The 24,223-nt window shown below is 41.6% G+C and overlaps 1 protein-coding gene across 4 annotated transcripts in view; it reads left to right on the forward strand.

The window, feature by feature from the left end:
- The window catches only part of STARD13 (StAR related lipid transfer domain containing 13), a 512,105-nt gene that overhangs the window by 257,023 nt on the left and 230,859 nt on the right, over positions 1-24,223 (forward strand). Inside the window, exon 1 of one of the 4 annotated variants that reach the window (XM_027588194.2) lies at positions 21,637-22,060. The exons of the other annotated variants lie outside the window; for them this stretch is intronic. Coding sequence (XP_027443995.1) covers positions 21,937-22,060 — 124 coding nt within the window. The 5' untranslated portion in view covers positions 21,637-21,936. Of the gene's footprint in view, positions 1-21,636; positions 22,061-24,223 lie in introns of those variants that run through there. 4 annotated transcript variants of the gene reach the window in all.

The raw sequence follows: 24,223 nt of genomic DNA on the forward strand, positions 1-24,223 counted from the left end.
AGTGTGAAAGGGGCACTATTATTATGCTGGGATAATAGTCATAAATTTGGAAAGTCTTGGGAAAACCTGGTTGAATGCTTATTCAAATCATCAGCATTTTTTTTTAACTTTTCCTCCTCCTGGGGCGCCTGGGTGGCTCAGTTGGTTAAGCGTCTGCCTTCAGCTCAGGTCATGATCCCAGGGTCCTGGGATTGAGCCCTGCGTTGGGCTCCCTGCTCAGCAGGGAACCTGCTTCTCCCTCTCTCTCTGCCCCTCCCCCTGCTTGTGCTCTTTCTCTCTCTGTCAAATAAATGAATAAAATCTTAAAAAAAAACAAAAACAAAAACTTCTCCTCCTCCTATGTTCCCCTACAGGTCAGCTGCCAAAACATGTATCTTGTCTGCTTTTGAGCTTTCCCCTCACTTGGTCTCCCCTTTGCACCCTCACTCTCTCTCACTTGCCTGTTTCAAGCTTCACCACATCTAGCCTGGTTACTACTAGTAGCCTCTTGACTGGCTTTGTTGATCCCTAACCAGTCTCCGCAGTGTCTGTCTTTGCCCATTCCATTCCCAGTACATGTGGCTGCCAGATTAATCTTCCTAAGGATCGGCTACAATAATATGATATCCCTATTCAGAAGAGTTCCATCAGTTCTCTGTTAACTCTGAAGTAAATGTAGACTTCTGTTTTTCAAAGTTCTCAACCTTGAACTAACTAACCTACATTCATAGAGATACATGTTGGAGACCTGAGCCATGCAAAGCAGCATTGGCATCACCTGGGAGCTTATTAGAGCTAAAGACTGTTGGACCCTACCATTAGACCTGCAGAATCAGAATCTATATTTTAGCAGGATTCTTGAGCGATCTGTATACAAATTAAAGGTTGAGAAGCACTGCTCTAATTTTAACCTAACTGGGAGGAATCACAGTTCTAAAATCACACCCCGCAAATTTCACTTCCATGCTTTGTTCACACTGGTCTCATTTTATAGGATACCTGCTCACACCTTCTCTCCTCATTGCAATTGTATTAATCTTTCGAAGGTAGATATCAGCCACTAGATACTCTACAAAACCTTTTCTGAAACAACTATTTTCTTTGCATTCTGTGAACATACCATAGTGTTTCACTTCTACTCTTACTACTGTCTCACCTTATGTTATAGTTACTCAGGTACTAAGTTTACATACATCTGCATTCCCACTATATGATAAGCCCAATGTAAGCAGGGACTATCGTTTTTTCTTGTGGTCAAAGATACATAGCGTAAAATTTACAATTGTAACCATTTTTAAGCATATCGTTCTGTGGCATTTAAATGCATTCACATTGTTATGCAGCCATCACTCTCCACCTCCAGAACTTTTTTTTACTGTTTTAAACTGAAACTCATACCCATTAAACATCAACTTCTCATTCCTCTCTCCCTGCAAACCAGGGCTACCACCATTCTACTTTCTGTCTCTAAATTTGACTACTCTACGTACCACATATATGTAGAATCCGACAGTATTTGTCCTTTTGTGTCTGGCTTATTTCACTTATCATGACATCTTCAGAGTTTATGTCACAGCATGTATCAGAATTTTCTTCCTTTTTAAGGCTGTATAATATTACATTGTACATTTCTTTATCCACTCATCCGTCAATAGGCATTTGAGTTACTTCCGCTTTTGGACTACTGTGAATAATACTGCTATGAATATGGGTGTACAAATATCTGTTTGAGTCCCTGCTTTCAGTTGGTTGTACACCCAGAAGTGAAATTGCTGGGTCATATGGTTAATTCTACTCTTAATTTTTTGAGGAACCTCCATACTATTTTCCATAACAGCTGTGCCATTTTATATTCCCATCAGCAGTGCACAAGGGTTCCAGTTTCCTACATCTTCACCAACACTTGCTTTTTTCTGTTTTGGGTGAGTTTTGTTTTGTAATAGCCATTTGAATGGGATGGTTATGAGTTGGTATATCATTGTGGTTTTGATTAGCATTTCCCTAATGATTAGCGATGTTGAGCATCTTTCCATGTGCTTATTGGCCATTTAGATGTCTTCTTTGGAGAAATGTCTGTTCAAGTCTTTTGCCCATTTTCAATCAGGTTGTTTGTTTTTTTGTTGTTGTTGAGTTGTAGGTGTGCTTTGTATATTCTGGGTATTAACTCCTTATCAGATATGTAATTTGCACATATTTTCCCCATTCTGTATGTTGCTTTTTCACTCTGTTGTTTGTGTCCTTTGATACAGGAACTGTTTCTATATCCCTACTATAATGCCTTCAAATGGTGTCTGGTCAATATTTTTATTTTCAATTTAATTGAGTGCTTAAATGATGCTTAAATAATGATTTATCACCTTAAATTTATGATAAAATCTAACTAAATAGGGGCGCCTGGGTGGTTCAGTCGTTGGGCGTCTGCCTTCGGCTCGGGTCGTGATCTCAGGATCCTGGGATCAAGCCCCACATCGGGCTCTCCGCTCCGCGGGAAGCCTGCTTCTCCCTCTCCCACTCCCCCTGCTTGTGTTCCCTTTCTTGCTGTGTCTCTCACTGTCAGATAAATAACATCTTTTAAAAAAAAATCTAACTAAATATAACTTAATTTTGCTTTAAAGTTATTTGGGACAAATCCAATGGGATTGAGGAACTTCAGATATAATTGTGAACATTTTCAGGCTTGAACTCTGCTAAGATATGTAAAGGAGGCTTCAAAACACTGTACTGAAAATTTCCCATCACTGTCCCTAGATTTAGAATTTTGGCAATTTCCACAGGGAGGCCTTGAAAGTTAATTGCTCTTATTTGACAAGAAAGAAATGAGAAATTATTTGTGGGACAATCAGATGAAAGTTTAAATTCTTGTGTTTGGCTAGGGGCTGTCCCATGATCAAAGACAGATGGGAAATAGAAAGTAACTCTGAAAGAATGAATTTTCAGGGAAGTAAGGATGTTTATAAAAATTCTGAATGTTCCCTGAAGCATGACTCCTGTTGGTCTTGCTCTACTCAGATGCATCATTAATATGACAGTAGTGAATTAAAAAAGCTAGTGAATGGTAAAATGAAAGAGATAATAGGTTCTTCATTATTTCTGAACTGCATTACCTGGCTAATTTATAAGCCAAGAAAGCTACTAATAATAGCTCTATTAACAATTCTGATTCTTTTACTTTCTCACATTCTGGTCTTTCTGCTCTGTGATTTATTTTTAGTTGAAAAACTTTCTACCACAGATTATCTTTAGGCTATAGAGGCACATTAGTTTTGTACTGCTGAGATCATGTGCCCTCTGTAGACAGCTTAATGGAAATTCTGATTGTTCTGGTTGGTTCACATTTGAAAGGATTACATAAAACTTCTTTGAGTAATTAGCACAGCATCCCAACAAAGAGTTAGTTGATTTTTTACAATAAAAGGTCAAGCAAGAGAAAGTCATTTAGAAGGCAGAAGAGATTGTCTTCCTGGGGTCATTTTTATTCTGAATTATGAAACAACTTCAAAGGCATGAGTCAAGCACTTAGTATTTCTGGTGCAAAATATTACTACTGAGCAACCATAGTTCAATGACAAGATCTCTACTGGATTCACATAAATGAGAGCTAATAATGGCCCATTCATGCACATATGTAGGTGTATTTAAAGGATATGTGTGGGTAGTTAACCAGGGTCATACTTAGCCTTCATTTTAACTCTCTATTTACTCTATTTACTCAACCCCTAACATTGTGATGAACGATCAATTTGGAACAAACTTTTTGTGTCCTTTCAGATATATAAAGTTTACACATTTCCCCACTGCTTAATTTAATGTTTTAAACATTTTCCCCTGACTATTCTTGACTCATTCACTTACCTGTGCTCTGAAGTGACTTACCTGATAGTTTACATTAAAATAGGTTAACAGGAATAGAGAGTTAAAGCCAGGAATATGTGGACTTTTCTGACTTTGATTAGTTGTAAGTCTAAACTGTGGCAGGTATTTCTGAGACAAGATCTATTGTTTTAAGGCTCTTTGAACCTTAGTTGGAGTTTCAACAAATACATTTTGTGACCACCTTTTCCCAATTTCAGTTCTGGAAAAAACAATAACAACAATAGGTATTGTATAAACAACTTAAATTGAAAAGGAGAAGTTCATGTGTTGAGTATCAAACATGTACCTGAAATCATATAGTTTTAGAAAAGAGACTTCAGAGGGTACCTGTTCTGTTTCTTTCACTTTACAATTGAAGCAAATGAGACCCCGTGTGTTTAAGGGACTGACCTAATGTTATATAGCTCACTAAGGGCAGCGCTAGGCTGAGACTCAGGAACTGGGAGGCAGTGTCCTGCCTCAGTGTCCTCACTATTAAGTATCATCTTCCTTCAGTTAATCCTTTGATAAGCACTATATTAATCAATTCTCACCTTTTTAATTAGAGTAAACCATGTGTATTGATGTAATCGACAAGTTGTTCCTTTATTAAACACTGAAATTTTTCTTGTCCTAACCTTCCTACTGAAAGAAGAATGCTAAAGTAGCAAATATTTTTGACAAAGTAAGTGTGAAATCCTTAACGACATCAGTCTGAAATGCAGAATGGTTGATATCTACATACACAGACTGAAGGAGCATATGCTTTCTTAACAGTTTTTCAGAAAGGACATAGCATTAACAGATGTTTAAGCAAAGCAGATGTGGAAAGAAAAAAAAGAGCTGACCTTTTCTATACAGTATGCTTTCAGGTGCTAGTGAGGGTGAAAATAGACAAGACTTAGCCTTACAGAATTCCTCTTTGCTCAGATGGTAGGAGCATTGACAATGAAAAAGGAAAGAACTGAGAGTTAATGAAGTCCTTCCTCCTATTAAGAGTTATGTTAACATGTTTTATACCAGTTTAAAGATGTATTGATCCTAAACTTTGAGACAGATTTTAGATGAAACTAATTATTAGCACTTTAGTTAAAGAAAATGTACCGAATTAAACAGGGCAACATTCAGAAGGGATAATTTTGTTCTGCATATGAATGCTATGCAAAAACCCAGGTAATCTCTTACATTATAATTAAACACTAAAATACATCCTAGGACATTAAAAAAAAAAATAGTACTAGGAGGTTTCCTCTGTATGTTAATTTCCTGTTGCTGAGACTAGTGTGGAAAACTTCCCTACCGCCCAAATCCAGCTGAACATGCGACGGGTATGGCAAGATTAAAATTCAGCCTAAGTGATATTAGCAAACTTTTACTGTATATTAATTTCTTGCTGTCTTTCTGAAGCTACTTGTGCTATGCGATCAGTGTCTCCTATTCCCCAAACTCAGCTAAGAATGAAAGATGGAGCCAAGATTCAGCAAAATTGGCTCATAAATACAAAAACTAATTTCCTCTTCTAGAAGGATCAAAAGTGGTAAGTATAATTATTTATAACCAATTAATATACAAGAGCTCATAGTGACAGTTATAGGTGCCTGTTCTAAATGCTTTATAAATATGGCCTTATTTAATATTTACAACAGTCCAATGAAGTAAAGTACATTATTATCCCCATTTTACAGAGGAGACGCAGAGAAGCTGTAACTTGTTCTAGAAAGTGGCAGAGCTAGTCTAGAAAAGATAAAGGCTGTGAACAATATGCTTATATACTTTATCCTGCAGCTTATATCCATTTGTAGTAATCTGAGCTGTCATGATAGTTTATCTTTTGAGTACAAAATCAGAAATATCTGGAGAAATGAAAAGATTACGAAACTATTGATATTTCTTGAATTACTTGACAAATATTTACTGAGGACCAACTGTTTGCTAAAACCAAGGATTCTCTATTCATTAATGATAAGTAGCTCCCAAAACAAGGGAGATTTTTCTTCCAACTGCCTTCAGAACAGACTTTACCTAAAATATATATCATGTATGTCTATGGGTATGAACATAGGTACACATTCTTTAAACAAAGAGAAAGGGAGCTTTCAGATACTTTTTTGTTTACCAGCCTAGAACTAGTGGCAGTTCATTGGAAGACATATATATTCCCAGGCTATGTTCAGTTTGCCTTGAACTATTAGACCTGTTTCCAACTTTGTTCAGGACAGCTAAAAAGTATTCATTAGAAGAGGTTCTTGGGGTGCCTGGGTGGCTCAGTTGGTTAGGCGTCAGACTTTTGATGTCGGCTCAGGTGGTGATCTCCGGGTTGCAGGATTGAGCCCTGCGTTGGGCTCTGCACTCAGCACTGAGTCGCTTCTCCCTCTCCCTCTGCTCCTCCCCTGGCTCATGCTCTCTCTCTCAAATAAACAAACAAACAAACAAACAAACAAATAAATAAATAAAATCTTTTAAGAAGAAAGAAACAAAGAAAAGTTTCTTGACTTCCATGCAAGTTTTTTTTTCTCTTGGAAGGGGCATTTATATATTTTTTTTGATAGCCACCATAAAGTGCACTGAAATGGAATAAAGTTGACAATTTTTCAAGGCATTTGAAGGGAGAAAATCTCAGTAAGAGAAATAACCATTTCAATGGGAAAAGACCAAATTTAATTTGGCTGTGAAGATTGAGAAGTAGGTAGGCTTTCAGCTGCATCAGCACACAAAACAAACACCTTCAGAGGCCCCTGCTAAATGTCTCAATGCTTTCAGAAGCTGAGAACCACAAGTGGGAGAGAGTACTTCTGAATTGGTGTCTGAGATGCCCAATGAGACTAAATAGAAATAAAGATATAAGCTCACTTGAAAGGTTGTCAGATAAAATACAGGACAATACAATTACAAATATTGCATGGAACACACTTCTTCTAAAAAATGGTTTGTTGTTTATCTGAAATTCAAATTAACTGGGAATCCTGCGTTCTTATTTACTAATTCTGGCAGCCTTACTGACTTCCCAAGCCTTACTCTGGCTCCTCGCTTCTGGTGGTTCTCATTGTCTTGGTCAGAGATTCCAGGAGGGGATATTTGCGGTGATGGGAAAGGATGGAATGGGATGGTGTCTCTATCAGGGACTCTTGGGAAGGCCTCCCAGAAGGCCCCTGAGTTGGGCGCTAGAAACTCCTGCCTATATAAGTCCTTGGAAGACACATTAAATGTTGGGCTGGCTCCTCATAACGCCTCTCTCGGCCCTGGGATTAGTCAGCCTACCTTCATGTCCACAGCCACCCCCTTACTTCTGTTCAGGATCACTCTTAGTCTCAAGTTTTTTCTAGTCCGCACTCTCATGGAAGACTCTTCATGGCACAGGGTCCAGGGTCTTTGTACTTACACTGCTATCTCTGGCATCAAGCACAGAGCCCAGGACATGGTAGAGGGCCAGCAAATGTTTACTAAACTGGAGGTTCTCAAACGTGTTTGTTGTTGTTGATGTTCTCCTGTGAATAATGGTAAGGAGGAAACTCACATAAAATCATTCCCTCCTAAGCCCTCATTATTTCTCTTTGTTTTTAAAAGTTCGTAAGGAAAGACAGAACTGCACACAATACCATTGTATCATGTGCCCAGCATGGTGTCTGGAATATAGGATGTAAACTATTTGTTGAGTGAGTGAGTGAATGAATGCTAATTATGATATTTGAGTACAAAGAGGGCTGGAATAAATTTTATCTGCATTTTGTAGAAATAACTTTTCATTGAAAGAACTTTTCTGTATATTAGGAGCTGGGCCTGGATGGGAGAGGGGGCTGGTTAGATGTTACTCAGCTTGGGACATATCAAGAAGAGTTGGTGGAGGGGTGCCTTGAGGAAGTAGGAAGAGGGATTACTCATAAGGTTTACTGCCCTAAGATAAGAAGTGTTTGAAGTAAGAGGAAAGACGGGGGACATAGGCAGTACCGAACAATAGTGATAGAAGGAGGAAGGGGAAGGAAATCGCAAACCCTGTTATCAGAAAGGGGAGGAGGGTTCCTACAGCTACGAGGTCCTCTGGGCCCTTTTTCCAAGTGGCCGTATATCTGAAAATGGCAGATCTAAATCAATATGCATTAGTTAGGAACTACCCATAGTCAGAGAGATCACAAAATTCTTATTTTTGCGTAAAACATCAAACCCTCTTAAATGTAATTCAATTTGAAATACTTATCACATTCCACTGAAATCTTTGATACGGGCAAGATAAAAATACCGTGAGTCACAACTGAGTTTTCCCCCAAATCGTCTCTAACTGGTTTACATTTTACAATAAGGTGAAAGCATGTCAGATAGGTAGCTCATTGCCATTTTATCTTGGGATATTTTCCCACCAAGATAAAAGCAGACATAGAACAGGCTAAAATAAATTTAACAATACCACACTCAAGACTGGGAAGCAAGTGGATATGAAACCGTAAAGAATGGTTTTTAATACTTGAAGAAGTTTTACTGTTGGTTTTACTAGTTAAAAAAAACTGTTGTGCTTTTTTTTTAAGAGCTAGTCACCTTTGGGAAGTGATAGCTTCAATCTTTTCTTCTCTGTTGCAGTTAAGCAGAACACAGCTCTCCTGGACTGAATTTAATTGAAGCCAGCCTGGATATGGCATTGATTAACTGTTTAAGGCAGAGAACTGTCTTCAGGTTTCAGAACTCTGCTTAAAGTTGTTGCCCACATATATGCCTTATTAGAAATAAATTAAAAGAAGATCCAGGAACAGCTGGAAACATTCTTTTTCATGTCTAACATACATTTTGTAAAATAAAAATGGTAGAAGAGTTAAGTCATTTGGACTATGATATATCACATCGCTGACTTGATGAAAATTCTGTTTCCCTTTTTCTTGATATATTATCTACATAGTGACAGAAGGGTGATGAGTGTTCATGCTGTTAATGCTGTCATTAATCATTTTGCTATATACTTATTTTAATGTATTTTTAAGGCAGACTTGGACTACTGGATACTTATACAGTACTCTTTTATAGGACATGGATAATTCCTGTCATAACCTCTAAAAATCCTTCATAAAAAATAAACTTTTAGCTCGAATCCAAAAGGTTAGCTTTCATAATAGTTCATCTTTGAACCCCCAGCAATAGGCTCCTTTCACTAAATGTTGATATAATATCCGGCCTATCAAGAGAAATCAGTGTTTAATGCTTATGAAAGGCATAGAACTGTGCAAATGTGCTGTTTTATAAGGCATTAATCCAGAGATCCAATAATCTGTACAGTGAACTTTATCTTGACAGGTAAATCAACCCACTGCTAAGTAAAACAGCCAGACAATACTATCCTTGTTGTGAACTGCAGGTGTTTCAGAAGCTGGGTGAACGCAGGAGAAACCTCACAGCCTCAGATAGCAGGAGTGAATGGTGGTGAAGGAAGCAAAGCTTGGTGAGTTGGCTAGGCAGGTGCTTGGGACACTTAAAGGAGAAAATAGAAATCAAAAATCAGAAGCAGGTGCCTGCTTAGGTTTTATGACCTTACTAGAAATAATGAGAGAGCTAACGTTAGGAACACAGATTAAAAGAATTCTTTCTAAGAAATCGTGGTTTGGAAGAATGAATTAATGCTTTGGAAATAGCCCTGCTCTCAGGATTAATTGTGTCCAGATTAATTACAGGGAAATCCTGTTAAATCTAAGAACAAACGTATTTATCAGCCTCAGAAGTATTTATTAAATCCCTATGACAGAGTTCTGTCCTCTATCCTGCCTTTTTTAAGCAAACCATATAGTCTTAGGAAACATCATTTGCAAGAATTTTTAACAGTTGTAGCCATGTGATATATACGTACATATAATTCGCTTACAGAGCCAAGTTTAAGCTATTCTGTACTTATGATACTGTTCATAGGACGAAAAAGACATTTACCTTCTGACAGGAGTCTCCAACCAATAGTATTAAGAAAACACTTGCTTAAAATAAAAGAACCAATGGGTGAATATTGTGTCACACCAATAATATCTCGATGAAAGTGTTATTTAAAAACATGAAAGTGGAAAAATAAAATAAAACCATTAAAATTAGGAAAATAACGGAAAGAATTTGTGAGCAGGGATAATTAATGTCTCAAGTGAAAACGATTATGGTTTGTAGTTATATCAAGAAAAGTATACTGCGTGGACAGTAGACAGAGCAACATGCTTTCCTGGTCAGACACCTGACCTGCGGTGAATTTATAGTTCATACGTGAGGGTTCCAGACAGCTTGATTGATTCTTTAAGGTACTGAAAGCTGAGGAATTGCATTTTGTATTTGGTTTTGCCCATGATTCATCTACAAAGCACATTTGATGAAATACGTGGCATTTCATCTGCTAGAAGATCTTTTGATCACTTTTGGTTTCCACCACCTAAGCGTCCAGTGAGAAGAATCTCTACCCTTGCCACCTTGCTTTCGCTTCGCTGTCAGGGCTCTCTCCTCCAGCCTCGACAGCTCTCATGTGGGATACAGAGCCCTTCTAATGCAGTTTAACCTGTAACAGGGAAATGAAATGCAGGACACCAGCTGTGCATTGCAGATGTGCACCAGAAGTACAGTTTGATATTGCTTCGTGCCCTTTGCCCACATTAAAGGTGCTGAACAATACCTTCCCCAATTCCTGTTGCTCTCTCTCTAGATTTCTCAATTTGAATTCTTTGAGGGTATGGACTTTTTGTTTGGCCCAGCACCCCAGGCCCTCCATTCTCTTCAGTCCCCTTTCCTTCTCTCCAAGGGGACCAGGGTCTTTTCCTACTTGAAGCCCAAATAAGCCTAAATCAGTTGTTTTTGTGATTACCTCCTGCTATCATGAAAGGTGACCAACTGCCTCTTACTCTGGAGTTTTTGCCTCCAAGTTAAATTCTAGGACGTTCTGTTCTTGGCACATGACTTTGGTATGTCGTATTGGAACCCTTCTCCGTTCCTTCTGGTTTTATTTAGCTGCTACCTTCCTGCTCTTATCCACATCCTACCGTTTTTTTTCCTCTTTCTTCTTCTTAACTGTTACCCTATTCTCCTTTTAAACCACTCATACTTTACCCACAAGAAAGTCATATTTTCCCCTAGATGAGACATTATTGATTTTTTGTTTTACAGTACTGGATTCCTAGTCAGAGAGTCCCAAAAGGTTTATGTGTTAAATTAAAAGTATACTCTTACATATTAAAGCTAACCCACTTCATTTCTATTATGTATTTAAGATAGTGGTAACTTTCTTAACTATCTACATTTATATGTATTTTAATACAGAAAACCTTAGATTCCAACCCTGGTTTGGGTGAAGGGAGGGAGTTAATTTATGACAAGATTAACATTCTCAAGTATAAAAATGCAGAATTTGGAGGGAAAAAAAAACCTAAATAATATTTTAAATTAATCCACTTGATTAAATATTTGAAAATAGTTAATAATTTTAACCCATAATTTATTACTATAATTTCTTGTCATTCTTGGTGATTTTTTCAGCTGTGACTTAGGACATATGTTTGTATGCATATCTACTCATTTCTGTCTAATGGCTTGATGCTAAATATTTTAATGTTTAAGGGGGTAACAAACACATGGACACACCCACCTTCCCTAGCCCCCTCTTCAGGCCCAATATCCAGTTTGTATTCATTCAGTAAATATATAGTGAGTATTTACCATGTATTGGGCACCATAGTCCAGCCTGGAGATGGAGAAATTAAAACCTTACTTCCCATCCTCAAGGGGGCCACGATCCAATGGGGGCGTGGAATAGTTACTCTCTGGAGTTCAGCGAGCTCTATCGAGGGGAAGAGCCAGTACGTTCCAGGCAGGAGGAATAAGTACAGAGGTATTAAGGCAAAAGAGGGTGCAGTGCATTCAAGGAACTGCCAGTTTCCCTATTTTCTCTGTGAAGCGTCAGGCAAGTGTTGATGCCAAGACCAAGAGGGAAGAAAGTGCGCATGGCAGATGGGAGGGACCTAGAATAGGTAAGTTCAAAGAGACAGAAAGTACAACAGAGGTCACCAGGGGCTGTGGGCAGCAGGGAGGGGAGAGTTTCTTTATATGAATACAAAGTTTTTGTTGAGGGCGAAGAAAGAGTGTTAAGATGCAAATGGTTGTGACGTTTATACAACACTGTGAATGTGATGAATGTCACCACATCGTATACAATGGATAGTTGAAATAATAAATATTGTGTGTATTTTACCACAATAAAAAAATGATCTTGAGTGTGCATGGCTTTGAGGAGAATTGGGGAGGTTTTGAGACAGCCACAGTGAAGAACAGGAATGAGAGCCAGCCAGAGACATGGCACAGACGTGCTGGCAACTCTTAGTCCGTCAGTGTTGTGTCACCTGTCCGTGTGGTTCTGCGATTTCACCCACAGTGTGTGGTGGCCTGGAGGTAAGAGTGGATATAGGGCTTTTGCCAGACAAGCGTGGGAGAGCTAGAAACTGAAACAGCTCTGTGTGTGTGTGTAATGAGAAGATGGCTGAGAGGCTGGCTCATGGACTTTGAGCCAAGGCTTGGAAGGGTGTGAGGCCAAAGAGAGGGACTGGTTAAGTAAAGAAAAAGCAAAAGCAAAAGATCATGAGACAAGATGAGGAATGCTGGAAAGACCCAAGATCATCATAGAAGCTAAGATGAAGGTTGAGATTTTGGAAGCACAGCACTGTGGGCGGTGACTTAGCCCAGGGTGTGTCCATGGGGGTGGGTGGGTTATAAGGGACACTGGAGACAAAGACCCCAGCAGTTGTGAGTCGAAGGAACTAAACTCTCCAGAAGATGCGGGACAAGATCATGTGGTCACATGAGCTTTCTTAGCAAATGATGTATTGTTTATTCGTTTGTCACATGTATCCATTAAGTGTCCACTTTGTACCAGACACTGCCCTAGTGCTGGGCATGAGAGTCCAGGAAGAAAGACAATTCCCTGCCCTTCTGGAATTTACAGTCTAGTGAAAGGGCAAGCTGGGCAATAGCCAAAATAAACAGACACAAAATGTCACGTGGGCATGTGCTATGGTCAGAGTTAGTGAGGCTTGATCACGTAAGAGGGGCACACTGAGGTGGTCAGGAAGGGCCTTGAAAGAAGCGAGAGTTATGCGGAGACCTACAAGTTAAGAAAATCAAGTTCAGTCATCCATTTTATTTATTTTCTTTGAGAATGCCATGTGCCAACCACAGTTCCAGGCACAAGGAATGCAAAGACACATGAAACAGAGGCCCCAGTCACACGCGGTATCAATAATATCCATGAAATCCCGAAAGACCTCCCAGGACTCCAACGATGGATTTGATTTATAATTTTTCCTAATTAATATAAGGTGTTTTTATTTTCAATGATGACTGCAAAATATTTTACTAAGAAATAAATAATACCAAAAATATATTATTAGTGATGAATGGCCAATGGGGCACAACTGAAGTGATAAAGAAAATACAGCATTATCCCATACCAAAGGAAAAAATGCTCAACTAAGAGAAGATGGGAGAAAAATACATAGTACATGATAAAAGTAATTTCTATTGACCCAGAAACTCTTAAACATAACTCCCCATCATTATAAGGCACTAACAGGAAAACACTTAATATTTGTAAAAATCAGCTACCCTTGGACAATTTCTGTTGAGGAGATACGTCTTGAACTTTACACTTTTTAAAATATCAGAAATTGAAATATACTTTATAGTATTGTTTACACTCCTTATAGCGTTTTTAGTGACAACAAGAGAGTGTCACCAGGTGTTGACAGAATTTAGCCTTTGTCCTCATAGCCCCTCATTGCATCTGAAAAAATCAGGGACTGGGGGACCCAAAGTTATTTTGAGGTCCTCATTTCATGAAAATGGGTTCAAACCCAGAAATTTTATTAGATAACCAGAACTTTTCCAGCGGCTTTAATGAAAGATTTGACTACAAGTCAACTCTAGATTACTTTAAATAATGAAATAGGCTTAATCTCATGACCGACAGAGATGACATTTCTTTAGTGATTATAATGTATTGTCTCACAACCGCTAAAGTTCTACAAACAAGGGAGGAAAAACACTATCAGCTTAGAAGGACAAGGGCTCTGGAGAGGGACAAGGGAGCTGTGGGGGCGTCAAGTGAGAGCTGGAGTTAGCCACGGAGATCAGCCTTGAGTCTTGGTTCTGCAATTTATTAGTTGACAATCTAGTCATATGACTTTTCTGAGCTGGTTTCTTTGCCTGTTGGTTTTTTGTTTTGTTTTGTTTTGGTCTTTTTTTTTTTTTTTCAGTGAATGCCTACTTCTTAGGTTTGTTATATTAAGTAATCTTAGTGCTTAACTAGGGCAAAGGCTTGTGAGTGAAAAAAATTCCTAAAGAAAATACCATATCTACTCAGATTAAGTAACAAGTTGGGAGCTACTGCTGAGATCTTGCCAAAAGATTTGCCTCTAGAATGTGGAATATATGCTGCCTGTCTTTCAAGATGCCCGAGGTTTGCTCCATATGTATCTGTGGAATAAATAGAATGACAGTGGGAGGTCAGCCCAGGGAAGGGGATGAGGGCCCTAGCCCCTCTGACTGCCCACACCACACACTTAGCTGCCCTTAAATCATGTCAGCAGGTGGAACACAGGGCCACCACCAGAAGAAACCTGTGTCTCTCCAGATAAAGACACTTGTTGAATGAATAAATTTTTTAAATGCAAGTAGGCAATGTACTAGCTCCAAACATAGATTGTCCCCAATCTTTCCTATTATCTACAACAACTTCCATTTGGATAGCATTTTGAATCAATAAGCCTCTCTCACAGATAGTTTAACTCTGATCAGGGTAAGTAGAACAAATGTTCTTGTCTGCATTTGACAAGTGAGGAAACTGATATTTGGGGAGGTTAAGTAGCTTCTACCGACCTGCAGCTTATCATTCTCCAAGCTGAGATTGGAATTCCATTCTCATTCCTCCCCAGTTCATCCCCATTCTCTGCCACTCTTTAGTGTCTTCTTGTTATTTGGTATGATGCTATGCAGAATTTAGGTGGGCTGGAATCTCATGAGAATTGCAGAATTGATGTAGGCTAAATAACGTTAATAATGATAGCTAACATTTAATGATGCTCGTTATATGCCAGGAACCATTCTAAGTATTTTCCATGTATTATTGCATTGGGTCCTTGCCAAAAACCCTCTGAAGGAAGCACTATCGTTATTCCCATTTTGTAGATGCCAAGGCTGAGGAAGAGAAAAGAATGGTAACTTGTCCAAATCACACAGCCAGTTAGTGGGAGCCAGGGTATCAACCCAGTTGTCTGCCTCCTTTACCTACCTCACCACTTTATTGCCCAGGCGAGCCAGGGAGCTACCTTTCCCAGCTCTTCAGATGATACGTTTATTGACCTCGAAGAGCTTGGTACCACCCAAACAGTGCTTCACAATGTATGTTTGAGTGTCCCCAAAACATGCTGAGGTCTAAAACTAGCCTCTGTATACAGGTAATCATCACAAAATGGATGAATCTTAACTAGTCAATTTGCCTATATCAATGAAATAAAGCATGGTTAGGTAGGAAGTTACATTTGTTCAACCTTTATGGCTGAATGAACAGGCTGAAGAGTGCCACAGGGTGTCCGCAAGCAGGCATCAAGATGATTCTAATCACTAGACACTTCTTCAATTCCAGTAGCCTGTGAATATGATAAGTGATTTGTGACACTGACCCAGGATCTCTCGTGTGGTAACTGTAGTCCCCAAAAGCATACATGAAAAACACAGAAAGGAATTACAATATGGGTGAAGTCAGTGAAATATTACAACATGACATTAAGGCTGAAGATTCCAGGCATTTATCAGTGCACATGAGGAAAATACTAAACATAGCCGAAGATTTTGATTGGCAATGCAGAGCTCACAGCGAACACTAAGGAGCTTCAGAGCTTGGCAGTGGGGCACTAAGACACACCCACTGGGACAGGTACAGATGGGTGACCATGAGCTAAGGATCCAGCATGAAAGCCAGCTTCTCCAGAAATTTCAGGAACATTTTTTATGAGGAAATAAATAATATGAGATTGCATTTCAGAATCTCCATAACAAGACCCTGAAATATAGCCTGAAGGGAGCACTGAAGGAATGGTTGCCACATCATGTTTCTCTGGGGGAAAGAGCATGCATGGGTAGAGTCACAGTGAGCTCTTTACCCTTCTATTGTGCAGTGAGGGGAAATGGGTCACTGTAAGGAAGGTAGTTTCCTACAATAAAGCTGAAAAACAACATGAAATAATGGATCATAACCTTGGGCTCCTGACAAAGGTTTGCTGGCCTGGTATAGTTAGAAGAAACTGAATTCTTTTTTTAAGCAAAGCCTTCTGACAACAAAATACTCAGCATGTGAACAGAATATGCTTCTCCATTCTTTTTTTTTTTTTTAATTTATTTGTCAGAGAGAGAGAGAGCACGACAGGCAGAGGGAGAAGCAGGCTCCCTACAGAGCAAGGAACCTGATGTGAGACTCTATCCCAGGACCCTGGGATCATGACCTGGGCTGAAGACAGAAGCTTAACTGACTGAGCCACCCAGGCATCCCTATGCTTCTCCATTCTTAGGTATAAGGGGTGATGGCACAGGATAGGTCGAACGTAGAAGGGGGAGTAGGAGAGATAAGAAGTTAATAGACTTGCAGATTCTTTGGCATTTTTATATATAGGAGGGTGGGTGGCAAATCCTGCATATTGCTCGTGGTTGGGGGTGCAGTGGTGATGAGTCTTAATTATATAGCATTAAGAGAAGGTGAAGAAAAAATATCTTTTCCCCCTTTTCTGCCAAAGTTGTTAATCATAGGATTATTTGTAATTTCAGAAATTTGGAATGAAATGTCCAAACTTATGAAGGTTTTAAAATAAGTTATGATGTGTCTATCCAACAGAAATGTACATATTCACTAAAAACTATGTTTAAAAAACCTTAATAGACTGGGAAAATTCTCACAATCTAGTACATAAGTGAAAAAAATTTTCAAAATTTGGTATGAAAGTTATGCCAGTTTTTTTGTTTTGTTTTAAAGATTTTATTTATTTATTTGACAGAGAGAGACACAGCAAGAGAGGGAACACAAGCAGGGGGAGCGGAAGAGGAAGAAGCAGGCTTCCCGCAGAGTAGGGAGCCTGATGGGGGGCTCGATCCCAGGACCCTGGGATCATGACCTGAGCCGAAGGCAGACGCTTAACGACTGAGCCACCCAGGCGCCCCTATTCTAGTTTTTTTAAACATGCAAGGAAAAAACTAAAAAGGGAAAATTTTTCAAATGTTACCAGTTATTACTAAACTCGATATAAGAAAAGAGAGGGGTAATTAGTGACTATGAAGCAGCACAGCCACAGATTTAATTAAAATTTATATTTATACTATGGAGCAGACCCTAGTAATAACCAGTCATCTAAAACTACAATAGAATATTTATTCAGTCAAAAAATGATCCCACTATGGGCTGTTCACTAAAAAAGGCACATGGGATTCAGAAATAAAAGTACTAGTCCCGGCTGGGGGAACTCAGGACTGGGGCAGGGGGTGGGGAGGCCGAGAGAAAACGGGTTACCCACAATGCTCTGTGATTGCTGGGCCCAAGGTGTCCCATAGGAACGCAGGAGAGGAGGAACACCCCAGGCACTGGGATTTGTGGTAGACCTTCAGGAGGAGCTGACATCGACTTGATTCCTTAAAGGATAAGTGGAAAAAAAAAAAAAAAGTAGGGGAAGGTCATTCAGTAGAGGGAATGAATGTATGAAGACAGAACTGAGTGAGGGCAAGAGCTCTCCAAAGTGAATCTCATAAGAAGAAATTCAGGGGAGGAAAGAAGAAAACTTGACTAAACCCGGTACTCTGGAGATGGAGAAGCAGAGAAAAATGGAAACGATGTTAGGAATTCTGGAGGAATTTAGAATGTCTTTTAGGTACCTCTCTTGGACATGTGATGGGTGGTGGCATCACGGGCTAACACAGGAAACAGAGATGGAAGAGCAGGTTCGCAGGGAAAATTTTTAGAGATGTCCATTAGTAAGGTAAATGATACATAGTGCTGGAGTATAATCATTTATTCTACAAGTTTTTATTGAACACTTGTGTCAAGGGCTGTTCTAGGCGCCAAGTATGCTCTAGTGAGTCAGGCAGACAAGGCCTCTGCTCTCATAATGCTCCAGGTTTGCCTGGGAGACAGACCACAAACAAGAAAATGTCCAAAGTGATACATGCTAGAAAGAAAATTATAGCACTCGTGGATGCCACAAGAGGAAGTAATGCAGTTATTTAGATTGAGTGTCAGGAAAGGCCCCTTGGAGGGGCTGAGGAAAGGTTAGGGATAGGACAGCAGTACCGTAGCATTCATTGACTGAAACCTTTCTTTGTGCCAAGTGGATTATTTAATCAAATCCACAATATAATCTTATAGGTAGGTGGTGTTGAGGGGCAGAATCTTGCCAGAGTCAAACACAACTCTGCCTCCAGCCACACTCTTTTCTTTTTTTAAAATTTAAATCCAATTAGCCAAGGGGCGCCTGGGTGGCTCAGTTGGTTAAGCGTCTGCCTTTGGCTCAGGTCATGATCCCAGGGTCCTGGGATTGAGTCTCGCATCAGGCTCCCTGCTCGGCGGGAAGCCTGCTTCTCCCTCTGGCTGCTGCTCCCCCTGCTTGTGCTCTCTCTCTCTCTCTGACAAATACATAAAAATCTTCAAAAAAATGGCTTAAATTTAATTAGCCAACATATAGTACATCATTAGTTTCAGACGTAGGGTTCAGTAATTCACCAGTTGTGTATAGCACCCAGTGCTCATCACTCCTCTTAATGCCCATCACCCAGTTACCCCATCCCCCCCACCTCCTTTTCCACAACCCTCAGTTTGTTTCCTAGAGTCTCTCATGGTTTGTCTCCCTCTCTGATTTCTTCCGCTTCAGTGTTCCCTCCCTTCCCCTATGATCCTCTGCGTCCAGCCACACTCTTAAACACAAGTACTTTTGTGTGTACCAAGTTGGGCCTTGAGAGGTAAAGGATGAAACTATGGGAAGGAATACAATCACCCAAGGACACGAAAGCATGAGAAAAAGGGGGGGAGGGGGGCTAAAAACTGAAATCTGGGGAATGCCAACACTGAGGGGGTGGGAGAGGAGCTCTGAGGACAAACACCTCAGCCATGTGGCCTGACAGCCATGAGACAAGCCAGTGTCATGAGGAAACGGATGGTCAGCAGTGTCCCATTGTCCACATGACCTAGAAAGGACAACAACAACGCAAAACATCCATTGGATTTAGCAACCAGACAATTAGTGGTGACCTTGGCAAGACAGGTTTCAGTGAAGTAGTAAGGGAGGCCAGATGGCAGGGTTGATAAGGGAAGATTTCTTTTTCCAGAGATACAGGATAGAGGCAGTGCACCTTGCTATGGGGGTTTGGGTTTGGTTTAAAGAAGGGTGAGCCTTTTTAGAGGAAGGTTGAGGGTAAGGGATAGAGAGGCAATAACTGATGTAGCAAAGTCCTCATAGGGACAAGGAAGGACAGTAAACAGAGCACAGGTGGAGGAGGAGGTGCCTCTCTTAGATAGCAGGTGTGGGGATTTCTTTTCTCTGATGTAGACCTTATTGTCATCTGCTCAAGATGAAGACCCCAGGGCGGGGGTGGGGGGGTGGGGAGCAGTAGTCTTTAAAGGAGTTTTCCTGAAGGTTCTGCTTTGAGATAGGGCTTGTGGATGCTAAGGGCCTGTATACAAGACTCCCAGTAGCCCTGAGGTTCCTGTGAGTTTGGAAGCCTTGCGTTTGTGGCAGCAGCCTGTGTACAGCTGTGAGATTTCCTGCAGCCAGGCTGGCAGCCAGGCCAGGCCAGGAGCTGGGCTGAGCTGTGTGGTAGAAGCTGCTTGGGCGGCACCTGTTCTGGGAGGATCACTTGAGTCTTTCATCTGGCTTCTCTTGGACCATCTTGAATTCAGGGACTTTTCCACAACCAGAACTAAACAAATTTGCACTGCAAGAATTTTTCTTCAAATTCGTCATTGAAAGAAAACCCCTAATCCATGCCATCTGAATGTAAAATGTGTATTAAAATAGAAAAGTCCTGGGGTACAGGATCTGGAGCTAAATGATCAGTGAAATAGCTAGACTATTCCTTGTATTGTTCTATTCCGGTGCAAACATTGTTACAACTACTGCCTGGTTTGATTCAATTGGGTCCTTTTAAAAAGTTAAAACACACAGCTTCCCTGGGCATGTAATTGTGAAACATTTTGTTGTTATACTGTATAGCAGTCACTTTAAGATAAGACAGATCTTTCTCCTTGCAGAGAATTTCGTTACCAACTACATGCATTCAAAACAGAGGATGTAATCAAAAGGGTATTTGGCGTGGCTCCAGAAAGCTATCTGGATTAGTCTATAACTGGCTGCCATAGTTTCCAGTCCATTTCTGATCCATGACTTATTGCTTCATAACTGACAATTTCAAAGGTTTATCAGGATGGCGCACAAGAGCTCAATCATTACTTTTTAGCTCATTCTGAAGTGTGTTTCATTACTGAACATTTTTCGTTATTTAAGATAACAAAATAAGATAACTAAAGACTGTTTTTACTGTCATTGGTAGAAAATGGTGGAGGGAATATTTACTAAAAGTATAAAATTTTAGCAGGAATACTTCCGGTAGCTGATAGTTTCCACTCCTTAAGTCAGTAGCAATTTATATTATAGATAAAGGATTGGACAGTTTATTTTCAAACTTCACGTGGAGCACCTGAAATTTTTTTTTAAAAGAAAACAGCTGACTAACCTGGTTTTCTGGTAATCTGGTTCAAAGATATTTAAAAAGAAATGAGATTTCAGAAATTTTACTGTTTGAAGAATTCAGAAATTCTCTTTTGAAATATTTTGAAATATTTCAATTCCTCTCACCAAACTTGAAATGTGTAACATTAAGCACATCGTTGAATTACATCAAATGTTGTCAAAATGACTTTCTCTAAGGTCTACCAAGCACTTTAGAAGCAAAACACAGACGAGCAGGACACCCTGAGTCCTGAACTAGCATTGTCCTCATCTTATGAGTGAGGCTTTGGAGCCCAGTAAAATGATTTGGACACCATCTTCTCAGGTATTTCTAGAAGAGCCAGCGCCTTTCCTCCCTCTTCCCTGCAGGAATCAGTTAATTTCTGATTATAAGCCTGCCTCATGTTATTGACTAAAAATACCTTAAAATTCTTCAATTTTCATATTTCACTTCCTCATAAAACCTTTTTTAAAAATGCATGCAGATTTCAATGCTTTTCCACGGTATGCAAATCTGTTTAAGGTGGGTTCCTCGCGGTTTGACCTTAAGATTTTCAAGTCATTTTCCTCCAGTGCAGTGGCTGTAATACTTTGACTCTTAAAATCATTTCATTGTTGATTGTGGCCAGGTAATCATTTCATTGATGAAATCAGGAAGGATTAACATAAAATCCAAGAACGACTAGTATCCAAATCCAGAAGAATGTCAGCCAAACTGATTAGATGATTTCAAGTGACTTGAATTCAGGAAAACTATGATGAGTTCTAATGGCACTAGCTGTGGCATAGTTTAAAATTTATGTTAGGGTGGTTGTGATGGTGGCGATTCTGAAACTGAAAAATGGAAACTATCAAGAAATAGGAATATGGTACAGCCCCTGATCTCCGAATGAAACTGAAAAGGGGGTGGAAACTCCATGAGTGGGGGCCATCGGGGCCAGGCTGTCAGGTTTAGCCGAGGGAGGGAGGGAGGGAGGAAACGCTCGTTGGGGGAAGGAGTGGGGCGCTAGACAGTCCCGGAGAGCAGGGGAGGGAGGGGAAGGGAAGGGAGCGGCGGAGCGCCGAGCCGAGGGGAAGGAGGGAGGGAAAGTGGGAAAGGAGTGGAGGAGTAGACGGAGCGCAGAGGTTAACCTTGCACTGCTCCCGGGCGGGCGGCGCATCCCGGCCCGCGCACGCCCAGCGCCCCCCCCACCACCACCCCAGCGCGGGACGGCGGCGGACCCATGTTGCGCCTGCGGCGGGTCCCGGGACCCCAGCGGGCGTCCCGCGCCGGGCGTCTGGAGTCTCCGGGAGTCTGAGCTGCGGGCCACGCGGGAGTGGCGGTGGCGAGCCCGCTGGTCGTTATGAGGACGGATCTAAAATGACCAGCAAACGGAAACCCTTCCCGACGCAGCTCAGGCGGTCCATCAGTGAGCAGTTGCGGGATTCCACGGCCAGAGCCTGGGATCTGCTGTGGAAAAACGTCCGGGAGAGACGGCTGGCAGGTCGGTGCCCGCGAGACTCCGGGGCCGCGGGGCAGGAAGAGGCGCTGGCGGCGTGGCCCGCCCGGCCCACCGCCCGCCACCGCGTTGGGTTCCCCCGCACAGGCTTTTCCGAGTCCGGGGTTGGGCCGAGCCGGCCGCGCTCACCCGCTCCCGGTCCGAGCGCCCGCGCTGCCCGCGCTGCCCGCGCTGCCCGGTGGGTGTGGGTGCTGCCCGGCGCGCGCGCTGACAGCCCGGCGGTGCGCTACACGCGGGGCCGAGAGCCGCCGCGGGGCTTACCTGGTGAGTCCGCCTTAGGGCGTTCGCTCCGCCCGGCTGGCCCCTGCTCCGCCGCCTTCCACCCAGGCAATGAATGAGTGCCCAGCCCAAGGGGCCCTCCACGAGGGCTACCTTTCTTCCAACGTCGCCTTTTCCACGCGGGGCACCTCCACTGCGTGTCGGGGGTGGAGGCGGGGGGGACAAAGCAAGGGAAATTATCCAAAGTTCTGGGAGACCAGATGTTTGGGGGGTAGAGGGGCAGGACTTGGAGAGACAGGTGGACAGCTGTTCGTGCAAGTAGGTGGCGGCCCACAATCTCTGCCCTGCTGTGAGTCGGGCTCTCCTGACTTTGGGATTCAGAAGAGGGGCCTCCCTTTTGGAATCTATTGCCCACCAACTCGAGGAAGAGAAGAGGTGATTATTTTGAGCTAGGGGGTCCTTAAGAATCCTTGCTTGGGTCAGAACGCCAGCCTCCTCCTTAGCACCTCCCCCAGCCTCCCCACGCTGTGACCTTACTTCTGTGCTTGCTCCATGGAACCATCTCCTTGTAGGGCCACGGATGCAGTGAATGGTCTGAGCCTTCTCAGAGCCCTCATTCAGAGCTGTAGGTCGGGTTAGTCACCGGATCATACCTGCCCCAATAAGGGAAAGCCGCCCTACGCACAGTTGCAGAGCAGTGGAGCGTTTAGGATCACTTTTCCCAAGTGCTGGCTGCTAAGAAGATGTTTCCAGGGTTGGGGGAAGTGTGGTTGGAAGGGTCCCTGGGCTGAGCACCAGCCCAGTCTCTGGACCTTGTTGCCTCCTGTCTCTCCAGCAATATCTCCTGAGTTGGTCAGTGACCACAAGGATGGAAGAGAGTTCTAGGGAAGAAGAAGGTATGAAGCCTGGACAGAGGGAAGGGATGCCAAGAGTGAGATGGGAGATTTAACCTTCTCTGGGCTCCTCCCCTTTTCCTTAAAGTAGAACTGTAAACTAGTCTGCTGGATGTTCTGCCCCTACACTCCTGCAGCCAGCTCTCCCCATCAGCCTGAGGGCATTCTGGAGTAGGTGCCCAGAGTCTGTATGTCCTTGAGCGTTGGGTCCTTATCACTCTAACTGGTCAAATCAGATGTAGGGATCACCGATGATATCAACACTCAATGTTGTCAGCATAAAATGTTCATCCCATGTTTCCTGTCCAACAGAGTGGCCCCGTTGAGTAAGCACCTAAGAAAGAAACAGACTTCTCAGTCTGGACCCAGAAATAAGCTGTGGTAACTAGTAGGTTTGACGGTTGATTTTTAAAGACCTGTAAGTACATTGCAGACCTCAATTAATAACCATTAGTAACTTTCCCTGTTATCGTGCTAAATTGTATAATCTACATGATGGATGGTGTCAGAAAAATTTTTGTGGTCTAGTAAATGTTTGTTGCTTCATAACTTCAGAATGCTCACTGCAAATGTCTCTTTCATAGCTTCTGTTATTTAAGTTTGTTAAGTTTGTTAAGTTTGTTAAATCAATGGATCTTCAGGAAACAAGTCTTTCCAGGAGGGCTGCCAAGGCTGTGCTGGGTTTTTATAGAAGCTGAGGCCAAAGATGACTGCAGTCCTGTCTTTTTCAAAAAGAGATCTGGGAAGGAAGAAAGTGAAATGTAAAGACTGAAAACCATGAAGGCTGTCCAAGAAAGTCATCTATTCACACGAACTTTAGGCACTGCAGTTCAGTTAAGGTGGTGGAGAGAAAAAGTTTTGATTCTGGAAAATAAACCAGTGGTGGCGATTCTAAGATCATGAGTATAGGAATATTAAGGCTAGAAGTGGCTTCAGAATGGTAAGTTCTCCAGAGTAGTACAATTATTTTTTTTTAAAGAGTGGTATGAGGTTTTCAAATGTTTAATCAGAATATTAATATCTGCTTACCCATAAT

This window comes from Zalophus californianus, chromosome 3 (genome assembly GCF_009762305.2).
Source record: "Zalophus californianus isolate mZalCal1 chromosome 3, mZalCal1.pri.v2, whole genome shotgun sequence".
NCBI lineage: Eukaryota > Metazoa > Chordata > Mammalia > Carnivora > Otariidae > Zalophus > Zalophus californianus.